The sequence below is a fragment of the Watersipora subatra genome, chromosome 8 (assembly GCF_963576615.1).
Source record: "Watersipora subatra chromosome 8, tzWatSuba1.1, whole genome shotgun sequence".
Taxonomy (NCBI): Eukaryota; Metazoa; Bryozoa; class Gymnolaemata; order Cheilostomatida; family Watersiporidae; genus Watersipora; species Watersipora subatra.
In genome coordinates, this window is record NC_088715.1 from 33,019,605 (window position 1) to 33,036,707 (window position 17,103).

General features: G+C 35.4%; 1 protein-coding gene across 1 annotated transcript; it reads right to left on the reverse strand.

The window, feature by feature from the left end:
- Positions 1-15,738: 15,738 nt before the first annotated feature.
- On the reverse strand, positions 15,739-16,521 carry LOC137402474 (uncharacterized). The gene has a single exon (XM_068088975.1). The coding sequence runs from the start codon at positions 16,519-16,521 to the stop codon at positions 15,739-15,741; it is 783 nt and encodes a 260-aa protein (XP_067945076.1).
- Positions 16,522-17,103: the final 582 nt, after the last annotated feature.

A 17,103-nucleotide genomic window follows, 5' to 3' on the forward strand; every position in this document is an offset into this window, starting at 1 on the left:
ATATGTATGTATGTGACTAAAAAGCTAGATTTCAGGTTAAACTGCTCTGATTTCACTTCTGAAAAGAGTTGAAAAAGTCTGAGAAATTTCTCTACTAGATAGAGCTCTAAGACAGTTTGGTGATCCGGTTTTTTTGTACAAAAATGGTATGACCTGTCGCATATGGTGCATAAATAGTGTAATTTTAAAGTAAAGGTCTTTGGCCTTTTGTTTTTGATATCGCGAGTTATGCTCCTAATGAGAAGATAAGACAAAACAACTTCAAACAAGCCGACTAGTTGTTATTTTTGTTTCATGTTATAAGTATATCGTAGATGAGTACTAAGACTGGCATTTGTAGTTTGGAAAGGTGTGATCGACTATCGTTGGAGTTGTCCCACCGATAGCGATAGCTGTCAAATTATCAATGAGCAGACAGAGTTCACCGATAGTTATCCCGTGACTTGGCAGCTGTTAAAACTATTGTATTATTGTTCCTGAAAAAATTGAGGATTGTGGGAAGGAAGGAGAACAGAAAAAACTGCAAAAAAATCTGCAGAAAAAACAACAAAAACTACAGGCAAACTCAGATACATGTAACTAAAACTTCACGGGACCGAACGAAAGTGTTCGAGTTATCAGAGCGTTCAAGTTATCAGAGCACTGTCACAAGTCCATGTAATTATTAGTAGATAAATATACAAATACAAACTATATATAAATCAAATGCATTGATGGCTTGTGGCAAATTAAAAGACTTCTACTGTAAAGTTAAAAAAAATTTAATCAGAAAGTATAAAGACTTTTCTCTCATTTGAGAATGGTTTGTTGTTTTAGGTGATGCGATTTCCAGGATGTTTTCAGATTAAAATTTGCAAAACCTGATTGCTGTTGAAATGCTCAGTAAAAAAGACATCTTTTTCTGTTTGGCGCTTTAACCAAGATCAAGTTTGCCAATTTTTCTTTAAAGGTTTACTTGCAAAAAAATTCACATTACAGTTATTTGGTATCAAAAGATTCACCATGTCTTACTCTGTTGTGCTGTAGGTGCAAAATATGTGGAAATGTGATTACAAGCTTTTAAAAGCTAAAAACGAACAATTAATCGTCGCCTAGCACGAAACCGCCGTAGATTAGAATATCTTTTTAAAACGGCTCAAGTGGGACGTAGATGAACGAGATGGCTTCTGTTTGCACTCTCATGCAACCTCATTCGTCGAAGTATTTTCGCAAATATACTTCACGGATTCAATAAAACCATGTTTATTGTTTTTACGCGTCTATCGCATTGTCATTGTAATGCTGTCACTTTCAGCACTGATATCTTATAACCTATCTTGAAAATTTGTTTAATTTTTTAATCTTAGCTCGAAGGAGTACATATCATTGTTTGATAATCATGACGAACCTGTTAGTAAATTCTTTGTTTATTCATTTATTAAAATCCTGCAAGTAAAGAATAATATTGAAGTATTACTGCTGAAGATGCATCTAGTTTTTGGTTATTTGCAGTACGCTTTGCTACATTGTGAGTTATGCTCCCTATGGTAAAATAAGGGAAGGCAACCTTAACTAAGTTTGTCATTCTGGCTTATTGCGTCACTGCAAGGCTGTTTCTCTATGAAAACGTTGCTAATAAAATTGCTCAACGTACAATTATAGGGGTTTTCGTCATGCTTTTTAGTATTGCAAGTTATGCTTCCCACAGTAGAGGAAGGCAACTTTGACTAAGTCAGCAATTTGCATTTCTTTGCTTCACTGTTGTTTCTCCTTAAAACAGATTGTAAATAAAATCACAAATCAAACCACTGCACACCCTCAACAATCCTGTATTTTTTGTTATTCTCTCTGACATATATTAGCTCGGTGAGCTTTTTTCATATCAACCTGTATGCTAGCTGTCCCGTGCACTGTGTGAGATCATCAAGGATAATAGCTATCTGTACATAATTATTCCTCAATGAGTAGTGAAAACAGTGAGCATATCAGACTAAACTGCATTGCAAAGATGAAACGCTTACAGGGTGCTTCAACTTCCAAGGACCAGTTTCAAATTCCTCAAAAATTAAAAAAAATGATTTGATTGTTTAGAGAAAGGGCCAGAAGGGGTCAAAGAGACCAAGCGGTAATGTTTATTGCTGTGGCTATGTAAAACAGATTAACAGATTTGTTAGCACAGTATTCAGTTTTTCAGCAAAGCAAGACATAAAAAAAACAACATACCTTGAATTATGTGCTCGCCATAAACACTCTCTGCACTTAGGATGAACGTTTGCTACCTACGCCTGTATGTATACCCTACAGGATGAATTTATTCGCAGAGTTATATTTCGCGAAAGTTGCTATTTCGTGCATATTCGCGGATTAATTTATTCGCGCCTGAAAACTGTCGCTCTCTATGAAAAGTCAACTCTATTACGCTTAGCAATAGGGTTAACCCTACGCATGCGCACATTGCGTGTTTCGTTTTTTATTTAGCTTACAACTACACGTATACGGGTCAATTGTGCTAAGCTATAATTTTTTTGTTGAGTTCAGAGGTTTTCACAAATGTTCATAGATTTGGAGGCCTCTGATGAACCAACAATTTGTGGTAAGTAATGAGTTGTTCACATTTATTAAATTAGTTGAATTTTACTTTGGTTCTTTGGTAAAACACAATATTTATTTTTTCCATCTCTCCTGCTTCATTATTTGTTTTAGTGTGAGAGAGAGATTTTTCATCATAAACGGAAACAAAATGATTGCAAGGGTGGTAGATGTCATTCTTAGAAGATCACCAATCATTCAGGGAGGTCTTGAAATTGATGTAGAAGTGACCACAGCTGCTAACGAAGAGAATATATATGTTTTAAAAAAGGAACAAAATGCCTTTATGAGCACAAATCTTTGGCCAACCTGCAGAACTTTGCAATAGTAAGCCACGAGAAGAGTCCTGATGATAACTTTCTTACCACTCATGTAGTAGCGAGATAATCACCTTTAACATCTACCCAAGACAGTGACAGCGACAGAGCTGCTATGGCCAAAATAACTAGGTAGTCAGAGAGCACCATTACACACTAGTATTCACTTATCAAGAGTACCAGTTTAATTTTATTGCTAGACAACCGCCATATGGACTAAACTGTTTATATTTACTCCATTCATCGTTTGTAAAATTTTATTTGTATTTGAAGTATTTTATTTGTACACTCAAGTTTGTAATAAATTATAATATATCTATACATGAAATAAAATATATAATTTAATCATGTTTGCCGCAGCGATATCAAGGAGTTGTTGTTGATGAAGGGGACTAGGTTGACTGGTTGCTTCTCTGCCAACATTCCTGCCTTGATGAATATTACTACTTGTCTCTAGTTTTCGTAATCGGAGTAGGTTGTTTCATTCTCAATCTGCAGTAAACACACAAAAAAAGTGTTATGAAAGTACAAAAACAATAGCTGAAGTATTTAATAAAAGTGATCAGTTTTTAAACAAAAGAATTAACTAATGCAGATAATTATGGAAAAACGTATCCGCACTGCAAATCAAATTCATACCATAATGTCCAGATCAGAATCATGATTGTCTTCAACTTCGGTATTAGAGATTGATGGAGTTGATTTCAATGTAAAAAGACTAGGAGAGTTTTTTTGCGATGACAAAGTCATGCCGAATAACTTGTGAAAACCTTGAATAATATTGTAAAGTTTGATGCAATGGCAATAAAACTTGAAGCCCGGCAATGATTTTAAAGAGGTTTTGAAACTCGGCTACGTTTAGTACTTCTGCCTAGCGACTATTTTCACGATGACGCCATTCTGCATATCTTGTGACAACCTTGAATAATTTTGTAAATAAATGTGATGCATTGGCAATGGTGTTAGCTCAAAGCCCAGGTAATGATTTTAAAAATGTTTTGGAACTCAACTACGTTTAGTATTTATATTAAAAACTAGACTAGCGACTAGTTTTTAATTTGATGCAGTAGTTATTCTCTCTTGTGATTAAAGATAAAACTAATTATTCACAGAATTTAATAATTCGCGGAACTGACTGTTCGCAAAATCGCGAATTTTTATAACCAACGAATATTTTTATCCTGTAGGGTATATGCGAGCTGATCTGTATTTTAAGTGACTAGCATTTTGAAAAGTATTTAGCCTATAAAAATCACAGAGTTACAAAAAAAGCATTCATAGACTGGTAAACCTAAATCTCAGTAAAGTGACTAAGTTGCATGTTTTGAAAAACAGAAATTTAGACGCCTCCCAGAGGATAATGTTTAACACACAACAGCTTCACCATATCATTCCTATTTCAATGCTGTAGAAATACAAATGAACTAGTCTACTCTAAACCGTTTAGTAACACAATGAAATTTACTCATTGTGGGATATTTTTAATGGGAGCAATTGTTATAAACTTTTTGTAGTTGTGTCCTCTTGTCGTTTGCAACAAAATTTCAAGACTTCACATACAGTGTATATACGTAAGTGTAAGTAATCTTAAAATTTAGGGTCGTATTCCTGATGGTTTTCCATGAGTAAACTTTCATTTGTGTTTTTTATGCTATCACTATAGCTGCTTGTTTATTATTATTTCAACGTATTATTAAGTGGCTATTTTGATCTTTTTTTTGCAATAGGCTGTTAGTTGCAAAATGTTTTGTTAGATTTGTAGATCAGGCACTAATAAAAGTAAGCTATAAATTAAATGATTTTAGCACGTTTTCCTGGAACACACCTACTCCCGCATGCACTCACGCACACACACACGCACACGCGCACTTGCGCACACGCGCACACACAAACGCACATTTGCACAAACGCACGCACGCACGCACCGCACTGCACCTTACCTCACCGCACCGCACCGCACCACACACACACACACACGCATGCACGCGTGCGCGCACACACACACATGAAATATCAATTTAAAGGTATGAAATGAGACTTATTACCTAAGTGCTGTAATAAATTTGAATGTCTACCAAAGTCCCATTTGGATTCGTCTGTCATAGTCAGCTTGCACGTCCACATTTTCTGAAGTATTTTCAATATTTTCTCATGCGCCATATGAGCAGTTATAGAAACATTTAGCCGTTTCCATATTTACAGCACAAAGATTCAATTTAAAATAATCTGTAACTATTCTAAAGTTCTGCGTTGCACAGGCAATAAAAAGGTTTTTACATAAACAATTTATTTTTAATCATTATATACAACATTTACCGTTCTAACCTTTAAATGAAGTTGTTTGTTTATTTTTGTGTGTGTGCTTGTATGGTGCGTGGTGCGTGGTGCGTGGTGCGTGCTGCGTGCTGCGTGCTGCGTGCTGTGTGCTGCGTGGTGCGTGGTGTGTGATGTGCGTGATGCATGGTGTTTGACGTGCATGCATGTGTTTGTCTGGTCAATACATAAAAAATTTAAATATTTAAAAGCTCAATGCATAGCTAAAACAAGTTGTTGAAAATCATTTTTCACTTCTTATGCTACATATTTGTTAAAGATTTGAAACAAGTGTTAAATCAGTATTAATTATCAGCAATCAGCGTTAAATATTGGCTGGTGTAATAAGTATGACGTGCATAAGTAGTTTATGGTATGGTCAGCTGGATGCATAGTGCAATGAACTGAGCACCTGTCTACCCAATGGAGGTTTTGAGTTCGATTCCAATTCGAAGTAGAGCTTTTGTTTCTGAAACTCTATTACTAAAGCTGATCAGACAAAAAGTAAATGCTGAGATTTATATACACAAATTGGAAAGGATATAAAATAAACAGATTAGAAACGTTGTCACAAATATTATTCTGTCTAAACTAAGCTCTGCAAAGGCTTGATATATTAAAAAAGTATTTTCCCATGAAAAAAAAAATCTGTTTTCTTTAATTTTTTTTGATGCTTAGGATGTATCTTGACAATGTGTTATCTGCTGCTTGACCCTGCCCTATAGGTGTCTGTAGGGTGTCTGTTGGAGACAAAATTTTTTCTAACAGTGCATTGGGGACTTCTTGACAATACATTTAGCATGTTCTGGCAATGATCTGAAGATGACAATTATTCTAGTATATTATATCCTAGGATAATTGTCATCTTCTGTATAACTGTATTGTGAACTTATTCTACGAGTAAAATACTTGTGAACAAGTATGCTACGGTATACAGGTATAGAACACGGTATACAGTATAAAAGTATACACTTGTAGAATACTTGGCTCCATCATGGCTATGGTATACTTGGCTCCATCATACTACGGTATACAGGTATAGAACACGGTATACAGTATAAAAGTATACACTTGTAAAACACTATGGCTCCATCATCATTATCTCGTGCTCAGGTTGAGTGAATTTTGCTATACTCTTTTCATTTTCTCACTAATTTGTAATTAACCTGATATATTTACTAACATGCAGTTTATTTTTCTGTATTGTTTCTGTTGATGAAAATAAATACACACACACACACACACCCGCGCGCACGCACGCATGCACACACACTTGTTCACAAGCATTCTTCATACACATACATACACAGAGAGTGAACTATTAGTTGAAATACTGTCATCAATAGTTGGCACCACAATTCTACATGTTGTATTTTTTAAACACCCGAGAGATGAAGTATGTATGGTTGGTGCATTTTAAGAGATTCGTTGATAACTAAAACAGATCTACCACAAACATAAGGAAGAGGAACAATATCTTACATTTAGAACTTAGAAAAATAATTTCATGTTCGCAATTGCTATGTACGTAGACACGTTTAGCACCATAAAAACTGCGCAAACCTATTGGTTTTAGCAATTTGTAAAACACTTGGTTGCAGATAAATAAAGATTGTCTCAGTCCGTAAAGTTATCACTAGATTTATAGACAGCTTTCTCAGATCCAGGAAATATCAACTATTTTGTGTGAATGTTTTCTGCTAGTTCACCATTAAAAAATCCCCATCATGACATTTATTTGATGCAGTGTCTTGTTTTTTCTGAAAGAGTATAAAAGAAGAACGCTAGCAACGTTTTGAAAAGCAATAGAATGAATGTTAATTAAAATCACTGCTGTTTTATGACTATTGTTATGGGCTACCAACAGAGCTTTCTGACAATCAATATAGTCATCAGTATTAATCTTGAGTTTGAACACCCAGTTATAGTTAATACGCTGTAAATCTTGTGGTAACAAAATTAGAGTCTAAGGGTTCATGACTAAGAGTGACTTATACTCTTCATTGGCTGCTTGAATAAAATTTTAAAACTGAAGACTTTAGATAGCATTGCTAAAGCCTGTGCATAAGCTGACCAATTTTATTTACTTAAAGAGATTAATGTTACATAACTCATTGAATTCATATCTTACTAGCCTCTTGTGTTGTGTGCTTCAGAGAAAAACAGTTGTTAAGTAAAACAAAAACCAACTGACAGATTTGTGCATTATGTCTCAAAGTGAAACAACATCTCAAAGTGAAACAATGGTGAAGTGAAGCAAAAACAAACATACTGACTTAAGTGAAGTTACCTTTCCTTACCTCATGAGCGCACGCATACATGTAACTGACAATACCAATACAGCAAAGAGCAAAAGAACGAAAACCTTTTAGATGACTATCCTAACCATGATGCTCTCTAAGTCACCACAGATAATTTAAAGTATCATAAAATCATATCATCTTGCAGTTACTTGATTTTTTGTCTACAAAATGCCTATTTTTACGTTAGCTGTAAGTCTATGAATAAAATTGAAAACGTAAAATTAAACAACATCTATAGGGACCATCTGTATGCATTTATGTCAAGATTGAGTCAGCTCTGTGATCTTCACTGAAAATGCCTGAGTCCAGTAGGTAGGAAACCTCAATAATTCGGAGACATGACCAGTTATACGGAGTGCAATTTAAAGTTGACGGTCATTACTGTCAACTCTAGCGGCTTTATTTGGGAATTCATCCCAACCAGTTGGTTGCTCTCTGAGACTTGCCACTTTTTGTCTAGTGTTGTGTTTAAGCGTACTGGCAGTTCATGAGTCTGGTTCAGCGAGTGACGATTGTTATTACATTGTTGAGTACAGAAGCTGAGTACCTGGCAGCCTTTGATGCTACTAATACGTATGTCAGCTATACAAAAATATAACACAACCAACTGTACATCATTGGCGCTTCCCATTGATACATATTCAGTTATAAGGAAAGCAAAGAACATTGGTACACTAAAGCCAAGCAAGCATACAAATGAAAAATACCATATTGTGTGCAATGGAAGTATAGAGCAAACATAAAGAACTTAGTTTTGTCTCACTTGTGATAATATGGTCACATATGTATCTTCTTTTAATAAAGATTTATTGAACTGGTATCAGGTATCAGGTATCAGGTATCAAGTATCAAGTATCAAGTATCAAGTATCAAGTATCAAGTATCGGGTATCGGGTATCGGGCATCGGGTATCGGGTATCGGGTATCGGGTATCGGGTATCGGGTATCGGGTATCGGGTATCGGATATCGGGTATCGGGTATCGGGTATGGGTATCGGGTATCATGTATCAGGTATCAGGTATCAGGTATCAGGCATCAATATTAAGGATGGCATAGTTTTGCTTAGTGAACTGTTTAGGTAGGATACAGGGTATAATCGTTGCATAATTCTGTGTTATGGCTTTAAACATTTTTTATGTATTCTTTGTTTATTCATTTATGTAAATCCTGCAAGTTAAGGGTAGTATGAACGTAGTGCTGCCTAAGATGCATATAATTCTGAGTTCTTTTCAGTTTGCTTTATGGTATTGTGAGTTATGCTCACAATACCATAAAGCCATAAACCTTAATTAAGTAAAGGAAAGTAACTTTAACTAAGTCAGTCATTTTGGTTTTTACTTCCCTTCAATGCTGCTTCTTCATGAGCAAGCTCTTAATAAAATTGTTCATCATGCCACTGCAAAATGTTAACAATTCTTGCTATTACTGTTTTTCAACTTAAGGGTCTCCTGGCACTGCTTTTGGGTCAACACAATCCTGAACGTGTTTTACAGTAGCCTGGATGTCTCGTGTTCTGGTGAGGCTTTAAGGATGCCTTAGAATTAAATTTGATTTGTCCTAAAAGTATCCTGATTGTCTTTAACAAAAACCTGGGTTTACCTTGAAAATGCTCTGAGTGTTTTCTGGTCTACGAACTGAATGCCTCCAATGATAGGCCTTGATGTGATAATAGTGTATTTCAATTTTACATCAAGTGTTTTTGCTAGTGAAGCTGAAATCCTTTTTCGAGCTTTTAATAGTTTGTAATCACATTTCCACATATTTGGCACCTACAGCACCACAGGGTAAGACATGGCGAATCTTTTGATACCAAATAACTGTAATGTGAAATTTGTTGCAGATCAACCTTTAAGTAAAAACTGAAGAACAGTAGCATATTGGAGTTGAAAATTCTTGAAGGCTTCTGTAGTTGTATCTTATTGTAACAATGAACTAAACCTAATGTATTTTTCTGCTTGTTTTCGTTGTGGGTGCTGGCGAAACAGGCTTGCCAACATATAGATAAAGTCATTTAATCTTTAAATCAAGTGTTTCTACATATTGCATAATCATAGAAATTTGCAGTTCAATCATGAAGTCAAAAACCGTATACAAAGTTGCTTGTTAGTTTTTTTAACGGTCAGCCAAATTGTCAACACTAATTATGTAAACTAATACAGAGCAAGGAAAGTCAGCTAGTTCTAGTGATGCCAGTAAAAAGCCTGCTTAAGGCTTACAGCCTCAATGTGAGATATGGCTGCCATAAATATATGGTTAAAATGAATATGTTAAAAATAGAAATAAGGTCGTACAAATGTCAAATTTCTTGTCATAAATATCCAGGAAGGATTTTACTAGGGAGCTTGACACTCAGTCATAATGTCAATGATTTAATTGATAAAGTTAAATTGAGTTAAAAAACTCGTTTTTTAAAATTTTATTTTGCATGACTTTTAAAGCTACCACTGAAAAAAAATCAAAATTCAGCAATTCAATATCTTGTAAAACGCTTTAGTAATAACATCCTATACATACAAAAGATGAATTATTGAACTATATTTTTCACTTTCATTTTGATTTAGTTTCAACCAACTTAACATATTAATTTAACTTTTCACTTCACAAAATAAAATCATTAATGTTATACACTAAAATAGGGAAAAGATGCGAGCTTCTTTCTACATAGTCTTGCTCAAGTGAACTGAAGAACAGTAAGTGCTTATTTAGGGAGGAGAGTTGACTGCTTTGGATACTCCTATGCTATAAAAGCAATGCGGTAGAAGTTATCGTTTGTCACAAAGCATTCATGGCATTATTTGGAATCACCAAACAAAAAATTTAGACCATTAGAGCTGCAATCTCAAAGACCTGTATTTAAAAAAAATTGAGACTTATTGAAAATTGTTTATTTTTACAAGAATTTATCTAAAACTATTACCATATTAGTTCAGAAGCCACATATTGTGATTATAAGCTCACGCTCACAACATGCCATGGACATTGAAGGAAAAAATACTCATGGAATTGAAATATTGTTGAATTAAAATTTTACACATCCTTAATGAACCAACCAGACCTCTAAATAATTTTTAATTAGGTAAATTTATAACGAATAACTTTTTTTTAGTTAAATGTAGCTGCACATGACATCAGGATTGTCATTTAAATTTGCGGATTGCTCGTTTTATTTACATTTGGGCTTCTGTCAACAGATCAGAGCAAACATAGCAACCGTCCTCACAAGTTAAGTTTATAGTTACACAAGTCGGTAGTAAAACATATCAGTTCATTTAAAGGCTTCAAGTTGCACTGATTCAAAGCATATTTCCAGGAAGCTGTACATTCCAAAAAAGCTAAGCATTCCAGAGATAATTGATTTGTTAAAAAAGAGCTTCTAGGTACTGAGTTGTGCTATAAAACATACCGTAACATATTCAATACTAACTTAAATATATTGCTAGGCTTATCATCTCTAGCTTATTCATTTTCATTGTATGTTTGATCAAATTCCTACATGAATCATTTTGTAGCAACACAGTATTATTGAGATATGACTCATATCGCCTGATATTCCTGATATTCCAGTGTTGGCCCTTTTGATAATGGAAATTTTGTTTTATTGATGATGCCTACATGTATTGTATACTCGCCTATAGGTTTTTGTGAATGAACTTATGTTGGGTTATTTCGGCTAATTGTTTTAAAAGGTGAACCTACAATATTAAAGTGAATTATATGAAAATATTATCAATACAAAGCTAGAACATCAACCTGCAATTTAAGGTAATTTTTATGTTGGTAGACCTGCCCAGTTCAAAGCTATAATAGTTAGAATGAGATCCTTTCTCGGAATGCTCAGATTCCAACCGAAGTGTAATTGTTATTTCTATAGTAGCACTTCGACAAAGAGACATACAGAATAAAGTCATGTAACACTGTAACTAGACCACAACTTTTGATATCAATAATGATAGAAACAGTAAGCTGCTGAACTAGTGAGCTCATTGTGAGACACTTTTTCTCTGAGCCTTTTAATCACGATAAAGTTTTGGTCAATTTTAATCTAGAACATTCCGCCCGTCAGCTCACCTCGAACATCAAAAAGAATTTCAACTAATAGAAAAATACTGATACTCTCATAAAATCTCCTAATACTTTGTACAAGTTCACTTTTAAAGCGAGTTTCAGGATTCTGGATTTGAGAGAAGATTTTTAGCGAGTCACGAATAAATGAGTATAGAAAAACATGAAGTGTTATGTCAATAAAATATAAATTGATGCTTACATGACTAATGATTCAATTTTTTTTCTTTTTCACACGAACTGACTTTAATTGAGATTATCTGTTAAGGGTTGGAGTGTTGGAGAGGTAGAAACTAGAATGAATACAAAGTCCATATATACACAATAAAGTCTATATATACACAATAAAACAATGAGGTGAACAACGAGCTAAATGACCCGCCTCATGTGGCTGTAAGCGTAGAAGAAGCTGAAATAATGATTTTATTTTGGTGCTACAATGTGTAAAGCCCAAGCGCTATCAAAAGTAAGACCCAAAACGTTGACACCGAAGCATCGAGGCAAGAATGGTGGCACCAAAAAGCATTAGACCTCCAGCTAAAACAGCTCAAAAACATTTATCAATGTCTTTAGCTGATTAAATCTATTGAAAAACAAAGTTTTATTTTTTGTTACAGTTGTTTTTGGAGCTCGGCTGTTTGCTTAGAAGTTAGCCAGTTGCTCTATAGACATAGCTATTTTAAGAAAATTAATAGAGTTTTGCTCCTACAAAGTTTTGATAATTCATAAAATATTGATAATTCACACTCTGTCTATGTCTCATAAAACAAACAAGTGGGCATTTAAGTACTAGCCTTCCCCTGTTTAGCAATGTACTAGCCTGTACTAGCCTGTACTAGCCTGTACTGTACTAGCCTTCCCCTGTTTGCTCTAGCGAACCCGTATGCCAACCAAATCGTCGTTTTGCATAGCGGCCTTAATAGTTAGTGAAGGACACGACAAATGACTCTTATCGGGTGTTTGCATTAGTGCTACACAAAGTTCACAGGGTAAAAATAAGCTGATTAGATTGATATATACAACATTGCCATAGCATTCAGCTAACACACCGCCAATGCAAACATTTTAGAAGGGAACCTTAAGGGATGAAGTTGAACCTGTCAACCTACATTGGTTAATATGTAGTCAGCCAACCCTTGAGTATACAATATACAGGATTCATACAAACGGTATAAGGTAAGTTGTTCTACCTCTGATGTGTACAAACTGAGTAAAAAAGTAGGCTAAAAACTAAAACATGTTAGTAGTACTAAAACTCACTTATAAGTTGCGTACATCTATGAACTAAAAAATCAAAGCAGTTCTTAGTGCATAATAGTGTTTTAAAGTTATCTAGTTTGCTAGAGTTAGCTTAGTTTCATTGGAATTCATTCCAGGCTTAATGAAAAAGCACATCAAAACAAGTGTAAGTACTTTTAATCTTTGAACCATGTTTGTTCAGCTCATTCAATAATTCCTGATTTCTGTATTCCCCTTTTTTTCTAATATCATGTAACAGAAAAAATCATTTTTTATGATTATTAATGCCAATAACAAGTTATATATATGTATGGTGATATAAGGCTGTTTTAAACTAAATAAAACTCGGTGATATTGCCATTTACTAATCGGCATCATTATAAAAAGCTACCTGGTCTTTTGCTACTCTGTAACTATCAGACACACTAGCAGCCATTTAAAAGTTATGCTTGGCTGACATATGCAGCTGTTAGTTTTCTAAAATAAAACTTTTAAGAGTTCTAAGCTCAGCTAGTCCTAGGTTAGTCCTAGAGTCTCAAATTTTGCTATAGCTGAACACACCTACAGCTGACTATGCCCTTAGGGTCATTTTTGACCAGTAGCTTTTATAGCAGCTATAGGAGGGTAGGGTGCTATGCCATCATTGCTTTTATTAAACCTCAGCAGCTTCTACATGCAGGTAAATTAAGCTTACTAACCACTTCAATGTACATTAAAAAAAATAAAAGATACGGAATTTGGCGATTCAGCGTAATCGACTTTCTTTAATGACAAAGTGTTAGCATATTACTTCTAGCAAAAGGTGCCAACCAAGTCTTTTAATCCCACTGGTCATTTGGATCCACTTTAATAGGCCAATTCTTTGCACAGTACTGTAGTTGATATGCACAACATAAGTTGCAATGTACAAGCAATGCATCCTAACCAAACTTATTCTATATCACGCTGAGAAAGTTTTCCATACTCACTCAGTAAGCCTATATGAAATATACTGAGTGACTAGTTTTGTCTCTTGTTACACATCCATTTTGGGTTCCTTCTTACCTCACTATATTGATTTCACCATCTCATAGTTGCCACTCGGTCCTGTGCTGCACTTATTGGTCTCTCTTAGAAATATGTCTCTTTTTAAAATTTCTAGTATTTGTATTACTCTTCTCCTAGGTATTTCATCAACTCTCGGTCAGGCTGCCATATACCATCGTCCTGTTCTCTTTCCTCCTTGTTTATCACTAATGCAGCACACTTCTCTACTTCAAACCGCATTCTGATGTCTTCTGTGCTGTCCGCCTGCCCTAGGGAATCTAGATCATTCTTTGTCTTACTAAATATTTTCATTTGTCCATGTAGAGCAAGTGGTTAATCTTATCATACTGAGATCTGTTAAGGTTATATCTTTGCATAGCTTTTTTGAGCAGCAGATACTGTGAAATCAGGCATACAACCAATAGTGAGTCTTAGAGGTGACGCTGAGTCCTCCTAAAAGATTCATTTCTGTACATCGACTGCGGCCAAGTTTGGACTTGCCAATTTATATGGCATATTTTAATAAGTCATACTTAACTTCATAAACTTCGTTGCTTCCTTGGCAAATACAGCCATTCTCATTGTCTCCAAAATCTATGAATGTAGTCCTTGATCATAAGGCTTTTGGTAATCTATTTAACCCACCGCAAAGTTTTTTTGTTGTTGCAAAGCTTGAATATCAAGGCTTGCGACAGGGATACCATCAGATGACCTTTAGTTTTTTATAGTTTCTCCTACATCCTTTAAAGTTCTCTTCAATCAATTTGCTACATGTCAAATGCGGTTATTTTTTCACACAGCGATGCTGTAAGTACCTTCCAAACTATAGATAAGCAGATAATGGGTTATGACCTCTTGGGATATTAGCCTTTTTCTTATCTTTTGGTATCAATACCATTCCGCTAGGTGTCATCCATTCAGGTGTGTGTGCTCATGCCATTCCCAGTCACTCATTGATATATTTCAGTATCACAGCAGGTAGTTCATTCAGATTTTCCAATCTGAAGCCCCTTATTAAAATTTGAAAAATTGTTATTACTGTCAGTTTATTACAGCTGCTGTTATTTCAGTGCACCAGCCTAGTTTCTGGGCTCCAGAAACTAGGCTGGGTTAGATAAGGAGTTCCTGAAAATGTTAGCCGATCCTTTTAAGGCTGTCTGTTGTACCAATGGCTATTTCTTCACATCACCACTCAGTAGAGTCATGAAATCAGTAGCCCAGAAGCTCTTGTTTTTTTACATACGAATTGCCTCCAGTGCAAGGTACTGGTATTTTTCAATCTTCTACGCTTTTTCAATCGGAAATCACCAGAGACAGTAATATCAAGAATCAGTGTTTCTAACTTCAGCTTATCCACTACTGCAGTATTAAGGCCTTCTACCCTTTATGACCTATGCTATGCTAGCAGCCACTATGTCAATGTGTATGTTGGACTGTCACAACATCTTTACATTGTCATTTTCTAACACTGATTAAGGCTGGCAGTCAAACCAGTTTATGCTTTTTTGAATTCCATGGGTACCAAATAGTTTCCAGTAAATGATTAATAGGAACTCAGTAATGTCTCTTTTTCTATTCTCTCTGTGTCAACTTCTCACATTCACGACAGAGCAGGTGCATCACTGACTTATCCTACCAACCACACATTTGACAATTCTTGCTGCCTAATGCATTTGTGATGCTCATTTTCTATTTTGTAGGGATCAACTGATCTTGAGTTGCTGCTGTTGTTTTCTTTTTGAGTCATCTAGCTTTTTCAATATTGCTTCAAAAAACAGTTAAGCTTAGCGAGCTATGAGATATTCTAGCTGAATATTGGTCTAGCAAATTAATTACTATAGGTATCACTTTCGGTTGAAAATTTCACAGATTTCAAAGCTCAAATCTCCGCTCTTTATACTTCTCCATTTTAATTTCTTTTACTTTTTACCCTAGTGTCTTCTAGAATTGCTATATCAATAACCTGACACTCTGTTGTTTCTTTGGTTATTAGTACAAAAACTGGCCTCCTGGCCTCTTTTGTCTTATTAGTCTGATTGTTGAAGTCCCATAGCGGCTTCACTTTCCCGTTCTCCAATACAGCTTCTGCACGGTGGTCGAACCATTTTTTTTGTGGGGGCAACTCATGTTTCTTGCATATGCTCCAGTGCACTGCACTTGCCACTTTGTCATGCCACCTTTCACATTCTGTCTGTGCAATCTTACTGCACTCGCTGACAATGTGAGACACTGTTTTATCTTTCTGCTTGCTCAATATGCATTTCAGATCATTTGTTGATTTTTCTATCTTGGCCTTCCTATAGTTGGTTCTTAATGCTTGATCCTGGGCAGCAATGATCAGGCTTTCAGTCGCTCGTTTGAGAAATCCCCTTTTCATCCATTGGCATGTCTCCTTTGCTACTTGATCTTCTGTCTGTCTTAGATGTTGTTCGCTCATTGGCTTATCATGCCAGTTTTGCTTTCGTTCAGTTTTCTGATGATTTCCATACTCTTGTCTTCCATCTTCACTGTTGGTATTTACGATCTTACCCGCTGTTCTTATAAATTCGACTGCGCTGCTTTCTGTGTACTTTTTCAGTCTGTGACTTTCGTAATTTACAGTTTCCTCAACACTCATTAATCCTTTTCCTCCTTGGTCCCTTTCAACATATACTCTATCTACATCAGATCTTGGATGAAGACCTTTATGCATTGTCATAGGTTTCCGCAGTCTTCCGTCCAGTTACTGTAACTCAGCCTTTGTCCACTGAATAATCCCTACTCCGTACCTGTACAAGGACACATCCCATGTATTGATAGCAGTAATGAGATTTTCAGCAGTCAGCTTTGATTTCAGTACTTTCATGAGCCTGTGAATGTATTCCTTTTTGATCTTAGCTTTCATTTCAGATTGTTTTATGTCATCTGCCTCCATAACTCCTAAATATTTGTAGCTTTCATTATCTTCTAGTTCATGGATATCTGTTTCATTTGGTAGCATGATATTTCTTCTGCCAGTTAGTTTCCCTCTTATCATGGTGATGGTAGCGTACTTAACTAATCCAAACTCCATACCGATGTCATCACTGAAGATTTTTACTGTGTGTATCAGCGTCTCAATCTCATTCTTGTTCTTACCATACAGTTTCAGGTCGTCCATATACAGTAGGTGGTTAACTGCACATTTGTTTTTGAGATGGCATGCTGGTTTAACTTTGTGCAGTACAGTTGTGAGGGGTGTCATTGACATCACAAATGTCAAAGGAGAAAGACTGTCCCCCTGAAAGATACCTCG

Coding starts and splice junctions, on each gene's coding strand:
- LOC137402474 (XM_068088975.1), bottom strand. CDS start 16,521: ATGCATAAAGGTCTTCATCCAAGATCTGATGTAGATAGAGTATATGTT.